The sequence below is a fragment of the Neltuma alba genome, unplaced genomic scaffold (genome assembly GCF_004799145.2).
Source record: "Neltuma alba isolate B1F8T4 unplaced genomic scaffold, ASM479914v2 tig00012616_pilon, whole genome shotgun sequence".
NCBI lineage: Eukaryota > Viridiplantae > Streptophyta > Magnoliopsida > Fabales > Fabaceae > Neltuma > Neltuma alba.
This window is the reverse complement of record NW_021637058.1, coordinates 10,968-29,470: the sequence shown is the minus strand read 5'-3', so window position 1 is coordinate 29,470 and position 18,503 is coordinate 10,968. Positions and strand designations below refer to the sequence as shown.

The 18,503-nt window shown below is 36.6% G+C and overlaps 2 protein-coding genes across 7 annotated transcripts; one reads left to right on the top strand and one right to left on the bottom strand.

The window, feature by feature from the left end:
• Nucleotides 1-3,966: 3,966 nt before the first annotated feature.
• Nucleotides 3,967-17,738, top strand: LOC114729242 (uncharacterized). Of its 6 annotated transcripts, XM_028916232.1 has the most exons (16): nt 3,967-4,178; nt 4,270-4,377; nt 4,488-4,554; nt 9,668-9,991; nt 10,585-10,764; nt 11,084-11,219; nt 11,503-11,837; nt 12,740-12,869; nt 13,908-14,036; nt 14,200-14,244; nt 14,685-14,764; nt 15,224-15,320; nt 15,434-15,523; nt 16,058-16,111; nt 16,852-16,917; nt 17,017-17,738. In XM_028916232.1, the coding sequence occupies exons 2-16, from the start codon at nt 4,332-4,334 to the stop codon at nt 17,167-17,169; spliced, it is 1,932 nt and encodes a 643-aa protein (XP_028772065.1). In that variant the 5' UTR covers nt 3,967-4,178; nt 4,270-4,331; the 3' UTR covers nt 17,170-17,738. The 6 variants fall into 6 exon arrangements, with proteins under 6 accessions (XP_028772065.1, XP_028772066.1, XP_028772067.1 ...); XM_028916233.1 differs by lacking the exon at nt 3,967-4,178 and having other exon boundaries at nt 4,218-4,377; XM_028916234.1 differs by lacking the exons at nt 3,967-4,178; nt 4,270-4,377; nt 4,488-4,554 and adding exons at nt 6,237-6,248; nt 8,964-9,169.
• LOC114729241 (uncharacterized) lies at nt 6,970-7,841 on the bottom strand. Its single transcript, XM_028916228.1, has one exon. The coding sequence runs from the start codon at nt 7,839-7,841 to the stop codon at nt 7,101-7,103; it is 741 nt and encodes a 246-aa protein (XP_028772061.1). The 3' UTR covers nt 6,970-7,100.
• Nucleotides 17,739-18,503: the final 765 nt, after the last annotated feature.

The following is an 18,503-nucleotide window of genomic DNA, read 5'->3' as shown; positions in this document are numbered from 1 at the left end:
CCCTAAAGATTTCCTTCACCAATTAGCAAATATTAACTCCTATAATATTCCAATACTCTGGTAGAAGAAAGCTCAAATACCATCTAGGCCTGGGGCTTTAAAAGCACCCAGATCAAAAATTGTTGTTTTATCTCCTCATCATCCAAATTTGTGTATAAGACTCCTTGATCTTCCTCATTCATGCTTGGGAAGCATTTGGTTGTCTGAAGTCATAGCTGACAAATTGGGTCTTTACTAAACAACCTTTTGTAGTAATGTAGTGCCATATCCTTGAGGGCATGTTGGTCTGTAATCCAAACTCCCTGTGAGTTTTTCAAACTCTCAATCCTGTTCCTCTTTCTTCTTATGATTGTTGAGGTATGACAAAATTTACTATTTTTATCCCCCCATTTCAACCAATTGCATCTAGATTTTTGGTGCCAAATCAATTCTTCTTGTGCTAAGACTTTGTTATACTCCTTCCATAAGTCATTCTTAGTTTTGGCTAAATATTGATTGTCCATTCGGCTTCTTGCTCTTTCCACTCCTTCAATTCTTCTCATGATTTGATTCTTCTTTCGAGTGATGCTACCAACTTTCATCTTATTCCACTCTTCTGCCTCCCTGGTGAAATTACTAATGTTATCCTCCCATTTTCCACAGTTCTCGGTTTTCTTTACCACATCAATAAAATCTTCCTCAAGAACCCAAGCAGCTTGGCACCTAAAAGGAGATTTAACTTTCTTGGGCTGAATATGTGGGTTGCTCTTAAGAAATAAAGGCTGATGATCAGAGTCAAATTTGCTAAAGTGGTGGATCTTAGTAAAGGGAAATAAATTAATCCAGGAAGATTTAGCAAACGCCCAATCAATTCTTTCCTTTAATAATTTTTTCTCCCAAGTAAATCTGTCTCCCACATAGTCTACCTCAATCAAATTTGTTTTCTCTACATATTCATTGAACTATCTCATGGAGTGACCATTCGGTGCAAAGCCTCCACATTTATCATTCATTGACAAGTAAGCATTAAAATCTCCCAGCACAACCCAAGCTTCACAAATGCTATTATTTAACTAAACCAAATCATTCCATAAGGTCTTACGCAGCAAATAATTAGGTTCACCATAAACACAGGTAAGACAGAAAGACTGATTACTCCTCAATGAGTTCACCATAACATGCAGCAATTGAGTAGTAGAGGATACGTACATTATAGAGCAGATTTCCTCATTCCAAAGTAGCCATATCCCTCCTGCATAACCTGTGCACTCAAGCCCAATCCATTTATTAAAACCGAGTTTGCAGATGATTCTGTCAACTTTATTTCTACACACACGAGTTTCACACAAGACTAAAATATCGATTGAAGTTAACTTGTCCTTAATTTGTCGCTTTGGGGTTACTCCAAAAATTAACCAAATTAATGCAATATAGTGCACAATCCGGGTCGTATTCACTTTGAGGAGCCGAAAATAAAATTAAATCCTGGTAAATAAATGCAAGTAACCTAAACTATAAAAAAGGATTTTTAATTTGATAATTGCTAAGTAAACACCTTGAGTTAAATTGAAATTAAAATACTTTTTTTGTTATTTTTATAAAAATGATTAAAATGAATGAAGATTAAAGAAATAAAAATGAGACACACAAATAACACTGATAATAATCAATCCTCCAATTCAACAACGCAGGCAATCATCACTCTAAAATATGTGAGAGTTAAAAACTATGAATTAAAAATTATAATTAAGCTTTTTGATCCAACAACCAAGCCACCTCGAGTTGCCACAAAATATTTTCCTAAAATTCCAACTTACTAACTGCAACCAGAATAGTAAAATGGGATTAAGGATGCTAAAAACCAATGCTTAATTAGAACTCTTAAATCCAAAATAACAGAACTAAAGCTAACAAGAGATAATATGATTCAAAATTCTAAGCCACCTTAGAAAATCACAATATATTAATTCCAAAATCAATACAAATGTCATAACCACAACGTTATAATTGAGATCAAAACTATAAACAGCCCAATGTCAAATACTAAGCTATAATTCAGTCACAACAATCTCCAAATATAATCAGATTAAGCAATATAATTATCCCAACAATCAAAAACTATCGTAAGACCTAAGAATTGTTAAACAATTATTGAGTAAGAAATTAAAGCAACTAGAACTCCCTCTTAAATATCCAAACTCCTGCCATTATTGTTGAATTGGAGAATCATGAATTAGCCACGGTTTGCCATCAAATTCGCTGCCACCAGCAGTTCTCTATTGCAAGCTTCCATGGAGGATATCGAAGGAAGAGTGGAGAAAACCGTCAGCTCCCCTGGTCTGCGTCTGCCGTCACTCTGTTTTCTCCCTCTCTTAGCCGCCGCCCAGCTCGCGTTCCGCTTGTGTGCTTCGTCCTCTGTTCTTCTCGCTGTTGATTGGAGAAAATAGAGGAAGGTGATGATGGACTGGACCGATGGAAGGACCTCTCTCTTCTCTCGCCGCCTCCAGCTCTGTTCTCCGCTTCTGCATGTGTGCGTGTTGCTCTGTTTTTCCAGCGCCGCTTGCGTGTATCAGCTCGTTCGGTCTCCCCGCGGATGAAGAAGATGAATAATAGTATATTAGGTTGGGGGGCAAAACGCAACGTTTTGCTCCCCTTTTTTTTAATTATTTTTTTAATTATATTTTTTTCTTTTTCTTTTTTTCTTTTTCATTTTTATTTTTAAATCTTCTAAAAAACCTGCAAACAAAATTCAAAGATAAAGTAGCATTAATTGTCCTAGAAAATCAATTAGTCACAATTAAACCAAAATATGACAATTTTACCCCTATAAAATAATAATTCAAAATAAAACATATTAAATCTATTAACAATCAATTAAAGTCAAAAAGGACTAATTAAGTTGACAAAACCCATATAAAAGATATCAAAATATATAAAAATAATTGAGTTTGTCATCGATATCTTTTCCTCTATTTAAATCTATGATCCTTTCAGGGAAAGTTTTAGAGGCAGCGCCTCTGCAGTTCCAGGAAATGATATTCATAATAAAAGGAATTAAGATAGAGAGAGCAGTGCCGCATCTCAATGGGTTTCCTACTCCATGGTATTTTCATGCCCCACCAGTTCCTCTACCTATTATCTCTAGTTTCAAACCACAAATCATTATTCTCATTTTCTTCATTTTCCCAGGACGCCTTTTGTAATAATTCTAGTGGGTCTGGGGGTCTTCTTGGAGTTGAAACCAATTCATTCTCTAACTCCTTTTGTCTTTGATCAGTTGTATGACACCCACTCTCAACTCTACTTTATGCCGCATTCTGTAACATCTTTGCAAACTCTCCATTTTGCTGTGTGTTCTCCTCAAATTGTGCATTTAAGTCCATTTGCACTTTGGTAGATAGTAACCCAAACACTAGCTGATGGGCTCGTGCATGCTGTTTCTTTTTCATTATTGGGGAAATAATTTTGGGTCTGGAATTTTGGTGTCTTTTTTAGCCCACCAGTGTCCTTCTCTTGACTCCCTCCTTTTTTCCTTCAATTGGGCTTACTTCATTTGTCTGCCCATTTAAGCTATTAAGTCCACCTTGTTCAAATGATTTACTTTTAACTAAATTCACTTTGTTTTTTTCCCTTGCTGCCGTCGTTTTCCCCTATCTTTTAAACACAAAGACCCTATTTTCCTTCCCTTTCTTACTACCTTCCACAGACACTTCTTTCTTCTTAGGATCAGATGGCACAACTTTCTTCTGCAAAACTTTCGCCTTATCCTTTCTGTTACTAGTTTGGTTTGCCTCAGCATGAGGGTCATCCTTGGAGGACTCATGGAGCACTCCATATCGGCTAGAAGATGTACCTTTCTCCTCTTTTCCTACTATCTTTTTTCCACTTCCGTACCTCATCTGATCCCTACTATCTGTTTCGCCTCTCACTTATCTTTGTCTAAAGGTCCTTTTTGCTTTTATCCAATCACCATATTCCTTCTCCAGGTTAATACCTGGTTTGCTAAACAAGGGCTTCTTCTCCGGTTGAGATCCCCTCTAATTATCATTTTCCGGTGCACTGCTCATGGTTGGCATATTCATTATGGTTTGTGGTTGGCTTTGCTCGGCAATGAGAGCGTTGGCAGAGCATTTTTCCTGGTTATGCCCATAGCATCCACACTTGAAGCAAATAAGATCCAAACCTTCATACCCTACATTGTAAATCATTCTCCTCAAGACAAAACATGATGTAGTTTCTTGTTTAGGTCGATTTCCACACTAACTCTAGCGTATTTTCCCCTTTCAACAATATTCTTTCGATTCTGACAGTGGGCTAAGGTGTTCATATCAACCTTAAGAGCTTTTCCTATCATGTTCCCCAGTTCCCAAATACAATCTTCTGCATACACATGGATAGGTAAAGTTGGTATTTGAATCCATATTGGTACTTTTCTTACTTTGCTACAATACGGGTTGAAGTTTGGGTTCCATTGCTGAGCTGCTAAGTAATGACCTTGAATTACTCAGGGGCCTTCAAAAAGCAAACAGTTGCACAGATATTTGTCCTCAGAACGGAAGATAAAGTACCCATTCGGTAAGTCAATGAGCTCAAAGTTTGAATTTTTAGCATCCATCCCACTCTGTTTTTCATCATCTCCAGACTCATTCTCCTTTTTAACAGAGTGATGATAACAGAGTCTATGCAAGGTAGGCATAGTTCTTTCCATTGTTCATCATTGATATTAAGTCTTGGGAGACTATCGTATAGTTTTTTCTGCTCTTCAGATAAGTTAGGAGCTGCTTCTTCTTCTTCCTTCAACCAATCATTCATGAGCTTATTCAAATCCTGTACTTGTATTGGGGTTTCTTCCTTCCCTATTAGTTCAGCTTTGTAAGAAATTTGGGATTTTTCACTATTTTTGATCTCTGGTTTCGACCCCTGTGCCCCACTATCACCACCAAGAGATGCTTTGTTTTCCTGGTTCTGCGAAGGCCGTGGCATCCTCACTTTTGATTTCTCTCCATTCGTATCAACATTTATTTTATCTCCCTCCATTTTCTTAATATTGCGTCCCTTAATCTCATCCTCCTCCTTAGTTGATTCAAAATTGTCCATTGGTTGCTCGCCATGCTCGAAGGAATCACTTGGTTGCATATTGTTTCTCTCACTACGTTTCTCACTCATCACTCTTGATAGACTGCGTTGAATTTGATATTATCTCAAAATTATTCAAAGGCAACGAATCGTCATAGGAACGTGGCTCCCTAAAGTATCAAAGAGCCAAAAAAAAAAGAGTAAAATTTCAACGGGAAAACTAATTTGAAAGTCCTTATAGTTTGTTTTAGTTTTGAATCAAGTCCCTATATATTTTTTCTTTTTTATTGGATCCTTTAATTTTACATAGTTAGATTTGTTAGACCCTGCCGTAAGTAAACACTAACGGCGTTAAAACTGTCATTACCTATCTCCTTCCCTGTAACCCCAAAAAGTTTCAGAACAAAACTCTCCTCCCTAATTCGTTGTTCGTTCTTTGTTCATTGCTCAATATCTTCGTTCATTCCTCCTTTGTTCTGCTATTGAAGCAATTACAGTGATTATGGTTGCATCTATCCACCGGCGGCTACTTCTCGTTTGTCTCATTGAAATTTTGCACCATTTTCGGCAAGCAAAGTGAACTTAGCTCGAACTCCGATCATCCTCCATCTTTGTTTGACAAGTATTCATTGGTGGCGACGAGTTTCTCCAGTCAGAGATTCCTCAACACACTTGGAGATTGCTTGTCAAAGATGAACAACCTTCTCAACCACAACTTCAACACTAGCTTTGTTGAATGATTTCAAACCACCGCTTTCCTGAGCTTTCAAGAAATCTAGATTAATGGGTTGATCTTAATCGAAGGTGTGGCTGAGAGAAGTACTAAATTTGTGCAGTTTTACTCCATTTTCAGAACTTAAATGAATATGAATTTATCGGGGAAAAAAAAGGGCATGTCACAATTACAAGTGGAACCCAAATTCACATAGCGTAAATCAAACTGATAAAATTCTTTTCTTTTCCAGAAAACTCAAGGAGGCTACTAAAACAAGAAAACTACAGTCACCACTACCATTCCTGTTAGCTGCAGAAAATACATAAACAAAGTCAAAGAATCAAGCAAAATTTTCACCGTTTGAAATCGCAACTCATCACCAAAGAGAGATGGAAAACTTCATTGGAATTTGGGCAGGAGCGAGAAATCTTTGCTTTCTTGCAAGCATAGAATAAGCATGGAATACCCTGTAGAGTAGGTGAGAGAAGAAGAAAATGGCTTTGAGCTCAAGGCTTTCAGAGGAAACTGGAGGAAGGTTAGCTCGAGAGAGGAAAATAATTTGCCAGAAAGTCCATTTCTTCGACGACGAGATCATGATCAAAAGGTAAGGTAGCTATATGGAGGAAGTAAATGGCGATCAGATTGTTTTATCAAAAGGAGGCAGTATGAATGCGATATTGTAGATGACCAGGGGAGATGAAATGGCAGAGATTGCCTAGGGAGCAGAGCATATACTATAGCACCTTACTTGAGTTCAGAGTGAATCTGAAAAATTTACCATGGGGAAATTAAAAAAACATATAATAAAATTATTTAATGGTAACAGTGACACTGTCAATGTTTATTTAACAGTTTTTAATTTGAGAGACTAACGGATCTAACAATGTAAAATTAAAAAACTCTATAAAAAAGGAAAAAAAGCCTAGAGACCTAATTCAAAAGTGAAGTAAACTATAAGGATCTCCAAATTAGTTTTTCCAATTTCAACGGAGTGAATGTGATAATTTTTTAATATGAAAATCCAAATTGACCCAAATTTTTAATAATATTATTAAAAGTTAAAAAGTATTTTTTATTTAATAATATTGTATTTCTTCATTAACGGTAACATAATAAAATTACACGACTTTTTCAACTCATTTTTATCTAATTAAACAAAAAAATTTTCATCATTCATATTCAGCACTTCCCCACATGTACCACTAAGAAATTTTCTGTTTCATTCCTTTCTGTTTCCTTGCACTTTTCATGCTAACCAGTTCCTTTTACCGCACATGCCCTACAGGCCACTAAAGCTAACCGGAAAATTACGAATTTTCGACTTCGCGAGTTAGGGAGTAAATCGTCGGCCGTTTGCCACCTTCCTCAGAAGGGCTTCTCGTCCAGGGAAAGGATTGCCGTTGCGCTCCGTCTCTATCTGGGACCGATATATTACGCCGTCGCCGTCACTATCACCGTCGATTCCATTTACAAAGCTAGCTCTCTTCTCTTCCTTCATTGCCGTGTTACTTCTCTCAGTTTCCTGCCACACTCTCGGAATTCGACCCTCCTCCCTTGTCTTCGTCTTCTTCTTCTGCCTCTCTCTTCTCTCCTTCCTCCTCTCTGCGACTTCCGATTGAACCTCCAACCTTCGCTCTCTCTGTTTCATCATCGTCTCATCGCCTCCCTCTTCCTTTCTCTCTATTCTCGGAATTCTACCACCCTTGGACGTTCCAAGAAGCTCGAAGTTGATTTTGCCCCAACCGGCCTTGTCATTGTTGTCCCAACCGAACCTCTCGCTTATCTCTAACAGTTCGGAAACAGGACTGATGTCACCGTCTCTCGGAGAAGACACGGCCCTGGATCGATTACCGTTCAACACATTCTCTGCGAACTCCCACTCGATTCGGTCTTTGTAAGTTGGGTCTTGCAGAACTTGGTCTGCTAACTTTGCCCACTCCTCGAAGTCGCGTGCGCGCAAATTCTTCGAGACCCATTTGAGGTAGCTGGACGGGAGGCTTCCTAGCATCTTGCCTTTGTATTTTCCAAAATCTATGACTCTGTCTCTTGCTGGGATTATTTGCGGCGACATTGGTTGCTTAAGAGGTGTTTGGCGTCGGAAATAGCATGTCACCGGCGAGAATAACCGATTGTGATGATTCACAGGATTTAGAGAGATAGATGTTCGTAAATGAGGTAGATTCATGAGGGAACACAGAAATGAAATCTCCAAAATTTTGGATGGGGGTTAGAGACCTGCGATGCCGAGGGCCTGAGAACAAACAAAGAAAGAGCAAAAACGACGATAGATAACAGCAACACGACGGGGGAGGGGGGAATTAGGTTACATCAGAAAAATTTAAACTTTGTCTTCGGAAAAAAAGAAAAAAAGAAAAAAAGAAACTTTTTGTGAACCTTGTGGCGCGAACAAGCCCACGAATCGCGAATTCACGATCTCATTAAAAACGGGTAAATTCCTGGGAGAAGAATTTGCAAATTACTGCATGTTTTTCTAATTAATTTTTTCCGTCTTCGGATCTAGCCAGGACAAACGGAGAGGGATAATAATTTCTCTGTTTCGAAGGGTAACGAATTCCAAATAATTGACTTTCTTGCATATTTTTACGTTTCCGGACTAACTAAAATGTGAAAGCGTAGGTAAAGATGTGATCATAGTAAGTTTTGGATTATCCTTGATCAGCGAAACCAGAAATATTAAAAAGCCAGCCACATGGTTTTTCATAATTTTGACGACCGTCCAAAAATCATCGGCTCGATCGATGGAAACCAGTACATGAAAAGGAGGGATTATCTGTAACAAGGAAACCAACCGACCATTTGTGGAGATTTCAACTTCAATTTTCCTTATCCAATTGTACATTATTCGTGCCGTTAATCTGGGGATTCTAGGGCGGAGAGGCATCTGATCTGGTTCAACTCTTTACCAGTTTCAGCACCATTCTTCTTCTTCTTCTTCTTTTTGGTTCAAGGTCTTCAGAACATGTCAGTATGTTGGCAAGGTCTTACGAGTACTGTAGGCAACGCTCTTCCGATTCCGCAATCACAGGCATTGTTTCACTTCCGTGTTACTACTTCTATGAGCATCTCCAGGGTTCCTTCTTGTTCAGCCACTGGCCTCAGGGACATGTCCGTACTCCCCTTAGAGCCCAAAAACTTCTCTACTCAACAGGTGACGGAGACACAGGTCAAGCAGGGCAAGAACCAGAACCAGAAAGGCAAACACACACAACACCACGATGAGGATGAGGATGAGGATGAGGAATTGGGGATCTCTAAATTACAAGTGCCCAGGCCGAAATATATACCTGTTTCCAAGTCAGACCTTTTAGATGCTATCATTTCTATGATGTTTAAATCTGACGACCAAGATGATATTCATCACTTTCGCCGCCTTGCCTCGTAAGATTATCCCTTCATGTCGGAACCATTATGCTATTATTTTCCACTGCCCTCTCCCCCTCTTTTTCCTCTCGTCATCATTATATATATTTACACACGCACGCACGCACGCGCGGGCATGTCATGTACACGCTGGTGCGACTTCTAGATGCCTTTAGGCATGTCATGTCTATGATTGAATGGTGATAAAATAAATAGCCTTTATAGAATATCTAAACAACTATAAGTTAACTAACTTGGAGACTTCTTGCATGTTTGGGTCAAATAGAAAAGCAATTACTTCTCCTATGCCTCATGTGAACATTGTTTATAGTTGGCTTTCTATACATTTGATGTTATATTATATGTTGATGTTTTGCTCCTCCCATATGATTCTCTGAGGTGGAGTGAGATAGGTAACTGAACTCTGCAATCAATATCTTTTTGCTAATATATATGTGATCTGCTTGGTCCCCATTTTCTCATTACGTGCCTCTTTGCTCTTTGGCATAACTGCAGATGCTTAGACTCTATACTTCACGCTGAGCACAAAAGGATTTTAGAAGAGATGCGTTCTGATTATCAGGTCAGCAATTCAGCGGAAACCGAGTGCTTCAGTCCACCCAGTTCAGCTGATTCAGAAATGGAAGACGTGGAGAATGGTTATGAGTCTGATGGAATTAACGGTGGGAGAATCCTTGGAATTGAGGACAGTGAGGCCTATCAGGATATGGTTGATGAAGCTGAATGGCAAATGCCTTTTTTCAACAATGGTCTAGACCTGAGAAGTCTTTTACGTTCTCTGGAGAAAAATAGCAAGAAGGATTCTAATACAGGGTCCAGGTACTCCTCTAAGAGTTTGATAATTCTCCTAATATGGTGCAAGAATTGCTTTTAACAAAATTTGAAATCATATATGATCCTTTAGTTTTCTGTTCAATAGCATTGTTGGAAACATGTCATTTGGGAGAAAAGATTATATTAGGACTTCAGTGGTGTGCTGTTGAACTTTCGCAAAATCTTGGAAGGATCAGCTGTCTTTGTTCTACGGTTCTTCTAGATCCCCAAAATTTCATTTCCATCTTTCAATTTTTGATTTTTAAATTGGGTACTTCTAGTTTTCAATCAGGCGCTGTTAGATCTTTTCTTGATCCTTCCCTCTGGAAAGCAACTACATTGAATAGGAAAGCCCAATTAACAAAATCATTGCTTAAAGGAAGAAAATGAACTTGCTAGAAATAGATGTTGATCTTGTTTTTCAGAATGAATCAATACAAGGAGGTAATGCCCTGGGTTCATGAGACGAACGCTGTTGCAGCATAAATTGTTATATCAGGATACTAATTTGTGTTTAAAAGAAAAGGGGAAATCCATTTTACTGCTATTCTTGTCTTCTCTTCAATTTTTATTTGCAGTTTTGTTTTCTTTGTTTGCAGAATTACTGTTGCTTCTCGATTCCAGCGTGCTTTCATGCAACTTCTTTCGGATGCTCAATTTGAAGAACTATCAGCTAGGGATCTGATGTTAACATCTGCTTTGAACACAGACTATCTTCTTAATTTGCCAATATACATTGATTGGAACAAAGCATACGAGTCAAATGCCATAATATTTAGGTAGTTCCGTGAATATGTGGATGTTTCTATTTTCATATTGAATTTTAAAATCTCAAGAGATTGATCTTCAATCCACGATACCATATATAAATAGATATATCATTTTTGCTTTAAATGAAGAACCATTCTATAATCTGTTCTTTTTAGGTGGGAGTGGATTTAATCAGTATGGATGTAATCAATATGAATTTTAATATCTATATCCTGGTAAAATAAAGTTTCTGTATTCAAGTAATGTTTGAGATAAAAATAATTCGCAAAATTTAGCGTATTCCTTCTGTTTATGCAAGAATAACATATCACCGTTTTTCTATTGCAGGCGGGGATATGCAACTGAGAAGCAGAAGGGCCCATTAATTGTTGAAAAACTGGATTATCTTCAGTCTAAACTTCTGCGAAGAATCTTCTTTGTTGTATCAAAACCTTTAGGGAGACTTGGCACTTGGATAAGTGAGGTCATTGTTTTGTGGCAGTTCCATCATTTAGCTTTTCCACCACTGACATATGTAGATATTTATTCAGATGTCATTTTTCAAGCATGGAAAGAGGACGTCTCCACTCATTTTGCTGACAAATGATATTCTTTTTCCCTCTTTTGGCCAACAGAAAAATATATTCGTCTAGTCTAGCTTGTCAAATATAGAAAATAATAAATTCCCTTTGACACATGTGAAAGTTTTGTCAAGTTTAATTTCCTTAAATGTCATTTGTAACATGTTTTGTACTCTTCTTATGCAGCTTTACAAAAATGCAAGTCAGAAACCAGAAGTACAGAAGTGGACAGAAAGATTGAAGCTTTGGCTAAATGAAGTGTCAGCATTTCAGAAGTCGTTACTTTATAATGGCAGCGCTTCAGATGAGCAACAATGGTTAAACGAGTTTAATAATGGAGAACTCCCCATTGAGCTGGCAGCACAGAAGGCGGTAGCTCGATATGAAGGGATTTTGTCGGCAGTTGGTCCCCGTGAAAAGCTCTTGAGGAGGTTGCTTTCTTGGATTGGACTTATCGCCCCAACACCTGAAACAACTTTCGAGGTTGACAATGATGCCAATTCTCTTGAACCTTACTTGAGGTTTGTTTGCTCTTCATAAAATTTTTACTTATTTAGCTCTTCTAGATGCTTTTCTTATTCACACATTATCTCAATCCTTTTATTTCTCCGTGAAACATGCATGTTTCATTTCTGCTAGATGCTGTGATAATTTTAGGCTATTAAGCATACATACAAGATAGATGAAATGAAGCAGAGACAGAATGACATATGAGGATTGGATGCAGCTCGGACATTTAGTTTAGATATATACAAACTATGTAAGTATTGATATATTGGTATGAAAACACTAAGAAGTGCCAAAATATGCCCAGTATGTCTTAAAACATTTAAGAAGTATTCAACAAACATCAAATGTTTAAATTTGATAGTTTTTGTTCATAAAAATTCCATTCATACTGTTGGAGCATTGACATGAGTGCCAAGAATTTGATCCACGTCAAACGCAGACAGCTTCTTTGATGACATGATATTTACCTCACAGCTTCTAGGTTGACATAAACTCTATTTGAATGGTGATGCTTTCAACCTCGATCAACATCGGAGGCTGACTCCTAGATGTTTGTGCTCAAATCCCCACTAGCTCAGCAGAGGACAGCTGGATTGTACAGATTTGTGAATCACAAAATTTTAAAAGATTAAGCGGATTTAGTTTTTATCATTTTTTTTTTAGCTTTGTTTTGTCAATTAGGGACCATAATTGGTGTGGATTGCACATAAAACTGAAGCAGTATAATAGATCTGATGTAAATGGAAAGATAAAATATCTGCGGAATAACATACAACTGTCTTGATGTCATATAGAGTTTTTCATGGCAAGTTAGATTATGTGCTTAGTAAATTTTTTAATTTGCGAGTTTTAGGTGTAAGTTAATTGAAACATCACCTTGTGAGATGACCGAGCGATAGAATTGTCCATCCAGGCCTACTTTCTTGTCAAGGATATCACTAAGTGATATATGGAGGCCTGCAACAAGGAAATACTGTGGAAACAATCCCTGGAAGATGTTGAAAACTTCTATTTCCATACTTTTCTCACAGTCAGTTCTCCAGGTATTTGTCATTTGTCACCACGCACATTTTTGCAATTTTTGATGCTGTATAAATATATATTAAGTAAATTGGAGTTCCCTCTTTAGTAAGATCTTTAAATTGCATGACTTTCCCCCTTTGTTTGGAAAATCTGTGTTCCTTTCTCTCTTGAAATCAAAAGGTGCATTACATTCACTTCCTTAAATAAAACATAAACCACAATTACATCTATTTTGATCAAAATGCTGTTATATATATATATATATCATGTTTTAGTATACCTAGTATTAAATATGTTTTGATTCGGTGAACATTTAATAATGACACAAAAAAATAGTTAATTTTGGAAATATATAATTAGAATAAATTAGATTTATAACGTTTAGCACAAATTAAAGGGTTGGAGAAAAAATCAGTGCTATAATATACACAAACCCCTTACATCTAGAAAAAATAAATATAAGTGGTTTGTGTGTAATTTCATAAGAAAAAGGATGATTTTTTAATTTAGTAACTCTAAAGGGAGAGGAATGTAATTTATTCATATTTATATATCAAATGTATTTCAGGGAACTGATCCTGCATTACTTTTGTGCATGAGTTATTGAGATTTCTTGTATTTATGACCTAAATGTGTAGTTTAGTTCTTTTTTTAGGTGGGCAGTGTCATAATTCTTCTGATTAATATTACAGTTCTTTTCTTCTATTTTGGGACTGATTTTAAGTGTACCTTCTTATCTTCAGTTTTCTTTTAATTGGGATGCCAAAATGTAATTCCTAACGAATTGGATAGAGTATGGTGCAGTCTTATTATTCCACCATCCAACTTCCTTTGAGTGACATAAATTACGCCATTTCCCTCTTTTTGCTTTTTGCAAATTTCTTTTTGCCAATTATTATGTTTTTGCTGTTTCCATTAAGAGAAACGCTAATAAAATTAGGTTCCCTAGTTGTGACTTCTGATAGTAAATAAGAAATGGAGTTCTTTACTGGAAGTGATGTTTTGTTGTATGGTTTTAACTATCTAATTAGTTGTTCCTTGATATGCTTTCATTATAGGAGCCAGCATTTGAAGAGTTAATTTTACTTTATACTAAGGAGGTCAGTGAAAGAGATGCCAAAGATAAAGCTGCAGTTCCAGAGCTGCAGCTAAAGATCTATGAAAGGATCCCTATCCCAGATTTACCGGTAAAGCCTCTGCAACTGCAGAGACTGTCAGTTGTCTCATTTGTTGTTAGTCTTAAATCTGTGGTTATGAAGTTCTTCAAAATGTTGCTTCTGATGCAATGCGTTTCCTATATAAATATAATTATTGTTCAACTTCTCAGATGTTGTTAAATGTTGTTTGCAGGTAATTTTCCCTCACAAAAAGCTATCATTCCGCGTCATAGACACTGTAAGAACTAATCACCTAAAATTTTCATTACTAGTTTAAATTTTTCTGACATTAAATTATTGAAAAGTTGCAACCCACAGGTGTAGTGGTATTTCTGCGTATTTCTTCTGTATTTATGATAATTTCTCAGGTTACTTTTACTCTCTATGCATTAATCAACGATAGTCAGGGCCAGTTTTGCAAGAGATTAAGTAGCGCTCAGCTATTTAGCCTTAATCTAACAAAGAATAATAGTTCTCACTTTAACTGTCATAGGCAAGATAGCCTATATTTACTGGCATCACCTTCAGAGGAGACTAGTATACTAGATTGATAGACATGTCACGCCTTCCTTTTTTGCTAGTTTATTTAGAATTTCATGATATGATGCTGTTTGCTTATAGTGAAGGTTTCTTTAGCCTGTATTGTTTAGTCTGATGACATCAACTTCGACATTACAGGTCCGCTTGGATGTTGCTTCAATATTGGGGCTTTTGGCATTCGTAATAAACCATAAATTTGAGGATGTCTTGTCTTCACCGTATGTATATCTTAGTTCTCATATTAACTGTTCTGAAAAATGTTGCAGCAAATTTTTATCAGGGTTTGGACTTAATTTAAATTTGGGTTTTCTGATTCTTGGTAGACCATGCCTTAAGAATCTGGAATATGTTATTCACAAAGCATATTGCTTCCTGAATCTTGTGTATTAGAATCTGGAATATGTTATTCACAAAGCATATTGCTTCCTGAATCTTGTGTATTCTTTGCTTCTCTTTATGATCTATATTTGTAAAGAAAAATATTGTCAAGCTTGACAGTCTACCTCTACAATCTACATGCACATACTGTTGAATTGAACAGTGATTTTTGAATTGGTCTATCCTCTGCTTTGAGATTTTTGTAACACCATTTTTCCTTGGCAATGTCTCGGGCCTAAGAAATATTACTGTTGAGGAAATGATGAGTGCCTGTAACGTTATTTTAATTGTTATGACAGGTCAGCTATACTTCTTGATGTGGTTGCTATAAGTGCTCTAATAATATACATGACTCGTGTAGTCTTAGGTTACAAGCAAACATGGGATCGGTATCAGGTGAGTTAACACTAGATTTCTCGTATACTATGCGAGAGACGATAATGATAGTAATTTATGCCACAATTTGGGTAAATGCAAATTTATGTACTGTGAGGAATGTGTTATTGCAGCTGTTGGTCAACAAGACTCTTTATGAGAAGACAATAGCAAGTGGCTTTGGCTCAGTGCATTTTCTTCTAGATGCTTCTGAGCAGCAGCAAGTGAGAAGCTCTTTCCTCTCCTGTTCTTGTTACATATATCTTTCCAACTTATGAAGTTAGATAGTTCAACGAAATAAAAAACTACAAATTGTAAGTGATATAAGTTTTAGTCTCGCGATTATTTCAGTATAGAAGGGCAATATAAAATTTTTCTTTCCCTTTTTGGTAAGCTCAGCAACTTCCTTAATTCTTCATTTAATGTTCCTGTCTCACCAATTTATGTTATGAACTTGGAAAGACATGATTTGGAAGTCTCTCTCTTTTTTTTTGGGAAATATATTATCCGCTGGGGTTCAATTTTCAATTTGATCATGATCAGATACATTAAACAAGTATATTTTGGTAAATGTTGACAATTATGGACTGATTGCACGGAGTTAATGTTATGAAACTGAATTTGTTGACTGAAATCTTGAAAATTTATGGACTGAAGTGAAAATTTTGGTCCCTTTTAACTTTCCAGCCTCAAATTATAGATGCATACTGATCTTTACCCATCAAGAAACTCATAGTTGCTGATGCTTACAATTGCAGTACAAGGAAGCTATTTTGGCTTATGCCATGCTGCTCAAAGCAGAGAAGGGTCAGGTTTGTTCTTCCTGTTTCTCATGTTCATGACAATGATCTCGTTGCCATACTTTCTAGCAGAGTTTGTTTTGCATGATTTTGGAGTAGAATGAACTGGATAAGCCACTTGACATAAAGCATGTCCAAAGAATGGAAAAATGGATTTGCATCCTGTTCAGGGGATCTGGATCCTTTATAGCCTTTGCATGCTTGATTAAGGAGAAAGACAGAGTGGTTGGATCTGTTCCCACTATTCTCTCTCACTCTTCTTTATTGTCTGTTTGGTATGTGGAAAATGAATGGAAGGAAAAATTTTAGTGAGTTTGATTTAAAAAATTAAAGAAATGGGGTTATAAAATCTTAATAAAGAGAATATATAAGATAAAAAGAAAAAGAAATTAATTAAAAGCTTTTAACCCCACTTGTCCATTTTTGTAGATTGAACTCATTAAATTTCCCTCTGTTCCCCTTTCTTCCATTTCCTTCATACCAAGTAGACCCTTAGTGCTCGTTGGGATTGGATGTGGAGAAGTGATTTGTGCTGTGCGAAGCAAATATGTGAAAAAAGTTTTATCTTGTAATCTGTAAAAACACTTGTTTTAAGCCGATCCAGTGGGCCATACAATGGTAAGACTAAGAGGGAACTAGTAGACTCATGTTCGGCAGGGTCCATTGCTCTATTTCTCTCTCTCTCTTCATTAGATTCTTGAAGCACTAAAGGAGATGTGCACTATTATGGATAACCAAATTCCTACATGTAGGTCACTTGTCGACAAAGTGTTCGAGACAAATGTGAGAGGTTTATGTATGAAGCATTTAAAGTAAAGGTAACACTTGATTATTTTATCCTTAATGCTCAGTACAGCGATGATGGTGGCAATGGTGACTGTATGAAGTACTATTAACTAATAACTTGACAATGACAGGTTGAAATGTCAATTGACAAGGCCGTCAATACACTACAAAGGCTGAGCCTAGCTACTGAAACTGTCATTGATGGAAGACCCCAGTTGGTGGCCACACCATGTTCTATGGCATACGAGGCCCTTCAACAACGATGGAACAATTTGCTCACATAACTTCATACACCTGAGTTTTCTATGCTCCATGAGGCAAGATATAGATATATATATATATATATATATATGGATAGATAGATGGATAGATACAAGGCAGGTGGGCTCCACCCGCATTCTGTCTAGGCATTTGCTTCTCAGAGCAGAGATCGAGCCCCCTTTACACGAAGTTGGATCTTTTAGCGTTCCTCAAGGGAATCCTAACCCCAAACTCAGTTTGGGTGGTGCAAAAAGGTAGAGCCTTAAATATGCACGTCTTTTTTTTTTTTAGCCCCGGAATAGAAGGCTGTGAGAAAACGATCAGAGACTAGCTAGCTGAAGGAAATCTTGAACTGTAACATGCATTATCTTTCTCTTCAATTGAAGACTCTGAAGCAGTTGAGAGTAGTAAATGAACTTCAGTATATGCATAATTTGTGTCCTCCCCAAGAAGGCTGTCTGTAATTGCATATGTTGTAGATACAGATCATCCGGTAATAGTACTGTAAATAGATGAGACTATAGGCTTCGGTTTGGAGTTTGGCATGCTCAATACAATAGTCAAATATATAGATATAGATATTGCAAAAGGATATTCCATTTCTCTCCTTGATTCCATAAATGAGCTTGTGAGAAAAGTGGCACCTTTTCGCGTATCAGAAAGTGAAGTTGAATGTGATGGGCTTCAAATGAAATCATTTAATTAAAAGTACAAGCACAACCAACAAATTAGCCGTATAGTATCACGACAGTTTTAAATGCATAAATATAGATCAGAGATCATTGATGAGGAATATGGTGAGTATTATATTGTGCTAAATCTTGTCTTCTGAAAAACCAAGGATTAAGATAACAAAGTGGTCCAGGTTTTATATTATAAAGATAAGAAAGCACGCGTCTCACGGGTCAGACTCGGGGATTAGATCTCATACATATATAACATATGAATGAATCTACATTCGACAGGAACTGAGAGGCACGAAGAATTACACACACACACACACACACACACACACAAATAAAAATATCTAATATCTGTTATTATTATATTAAATTTAGATATTTTTGGGCTCAATTAAAATCAAAACTAGCTTTGCGAATAATTGAATATTTTTTGGGGCTAAATTTCATAAAAATTCCTTAAACTTTAAACTTAAAAACCATGTACAAATAATATCCTTAACCTTTAGTATATAATAATAAATCCTCCTACACTTTTAAAATTTATGCAAATAATTTCAAACTATTAATTTTATACCCTCTTAAACATATTTTTTAATACACACAACTCACTCAAATTTTGAGTCATAGGCAGATGAATCCTGTGAACTCTTTAGTTATTTACATATAAATAATGA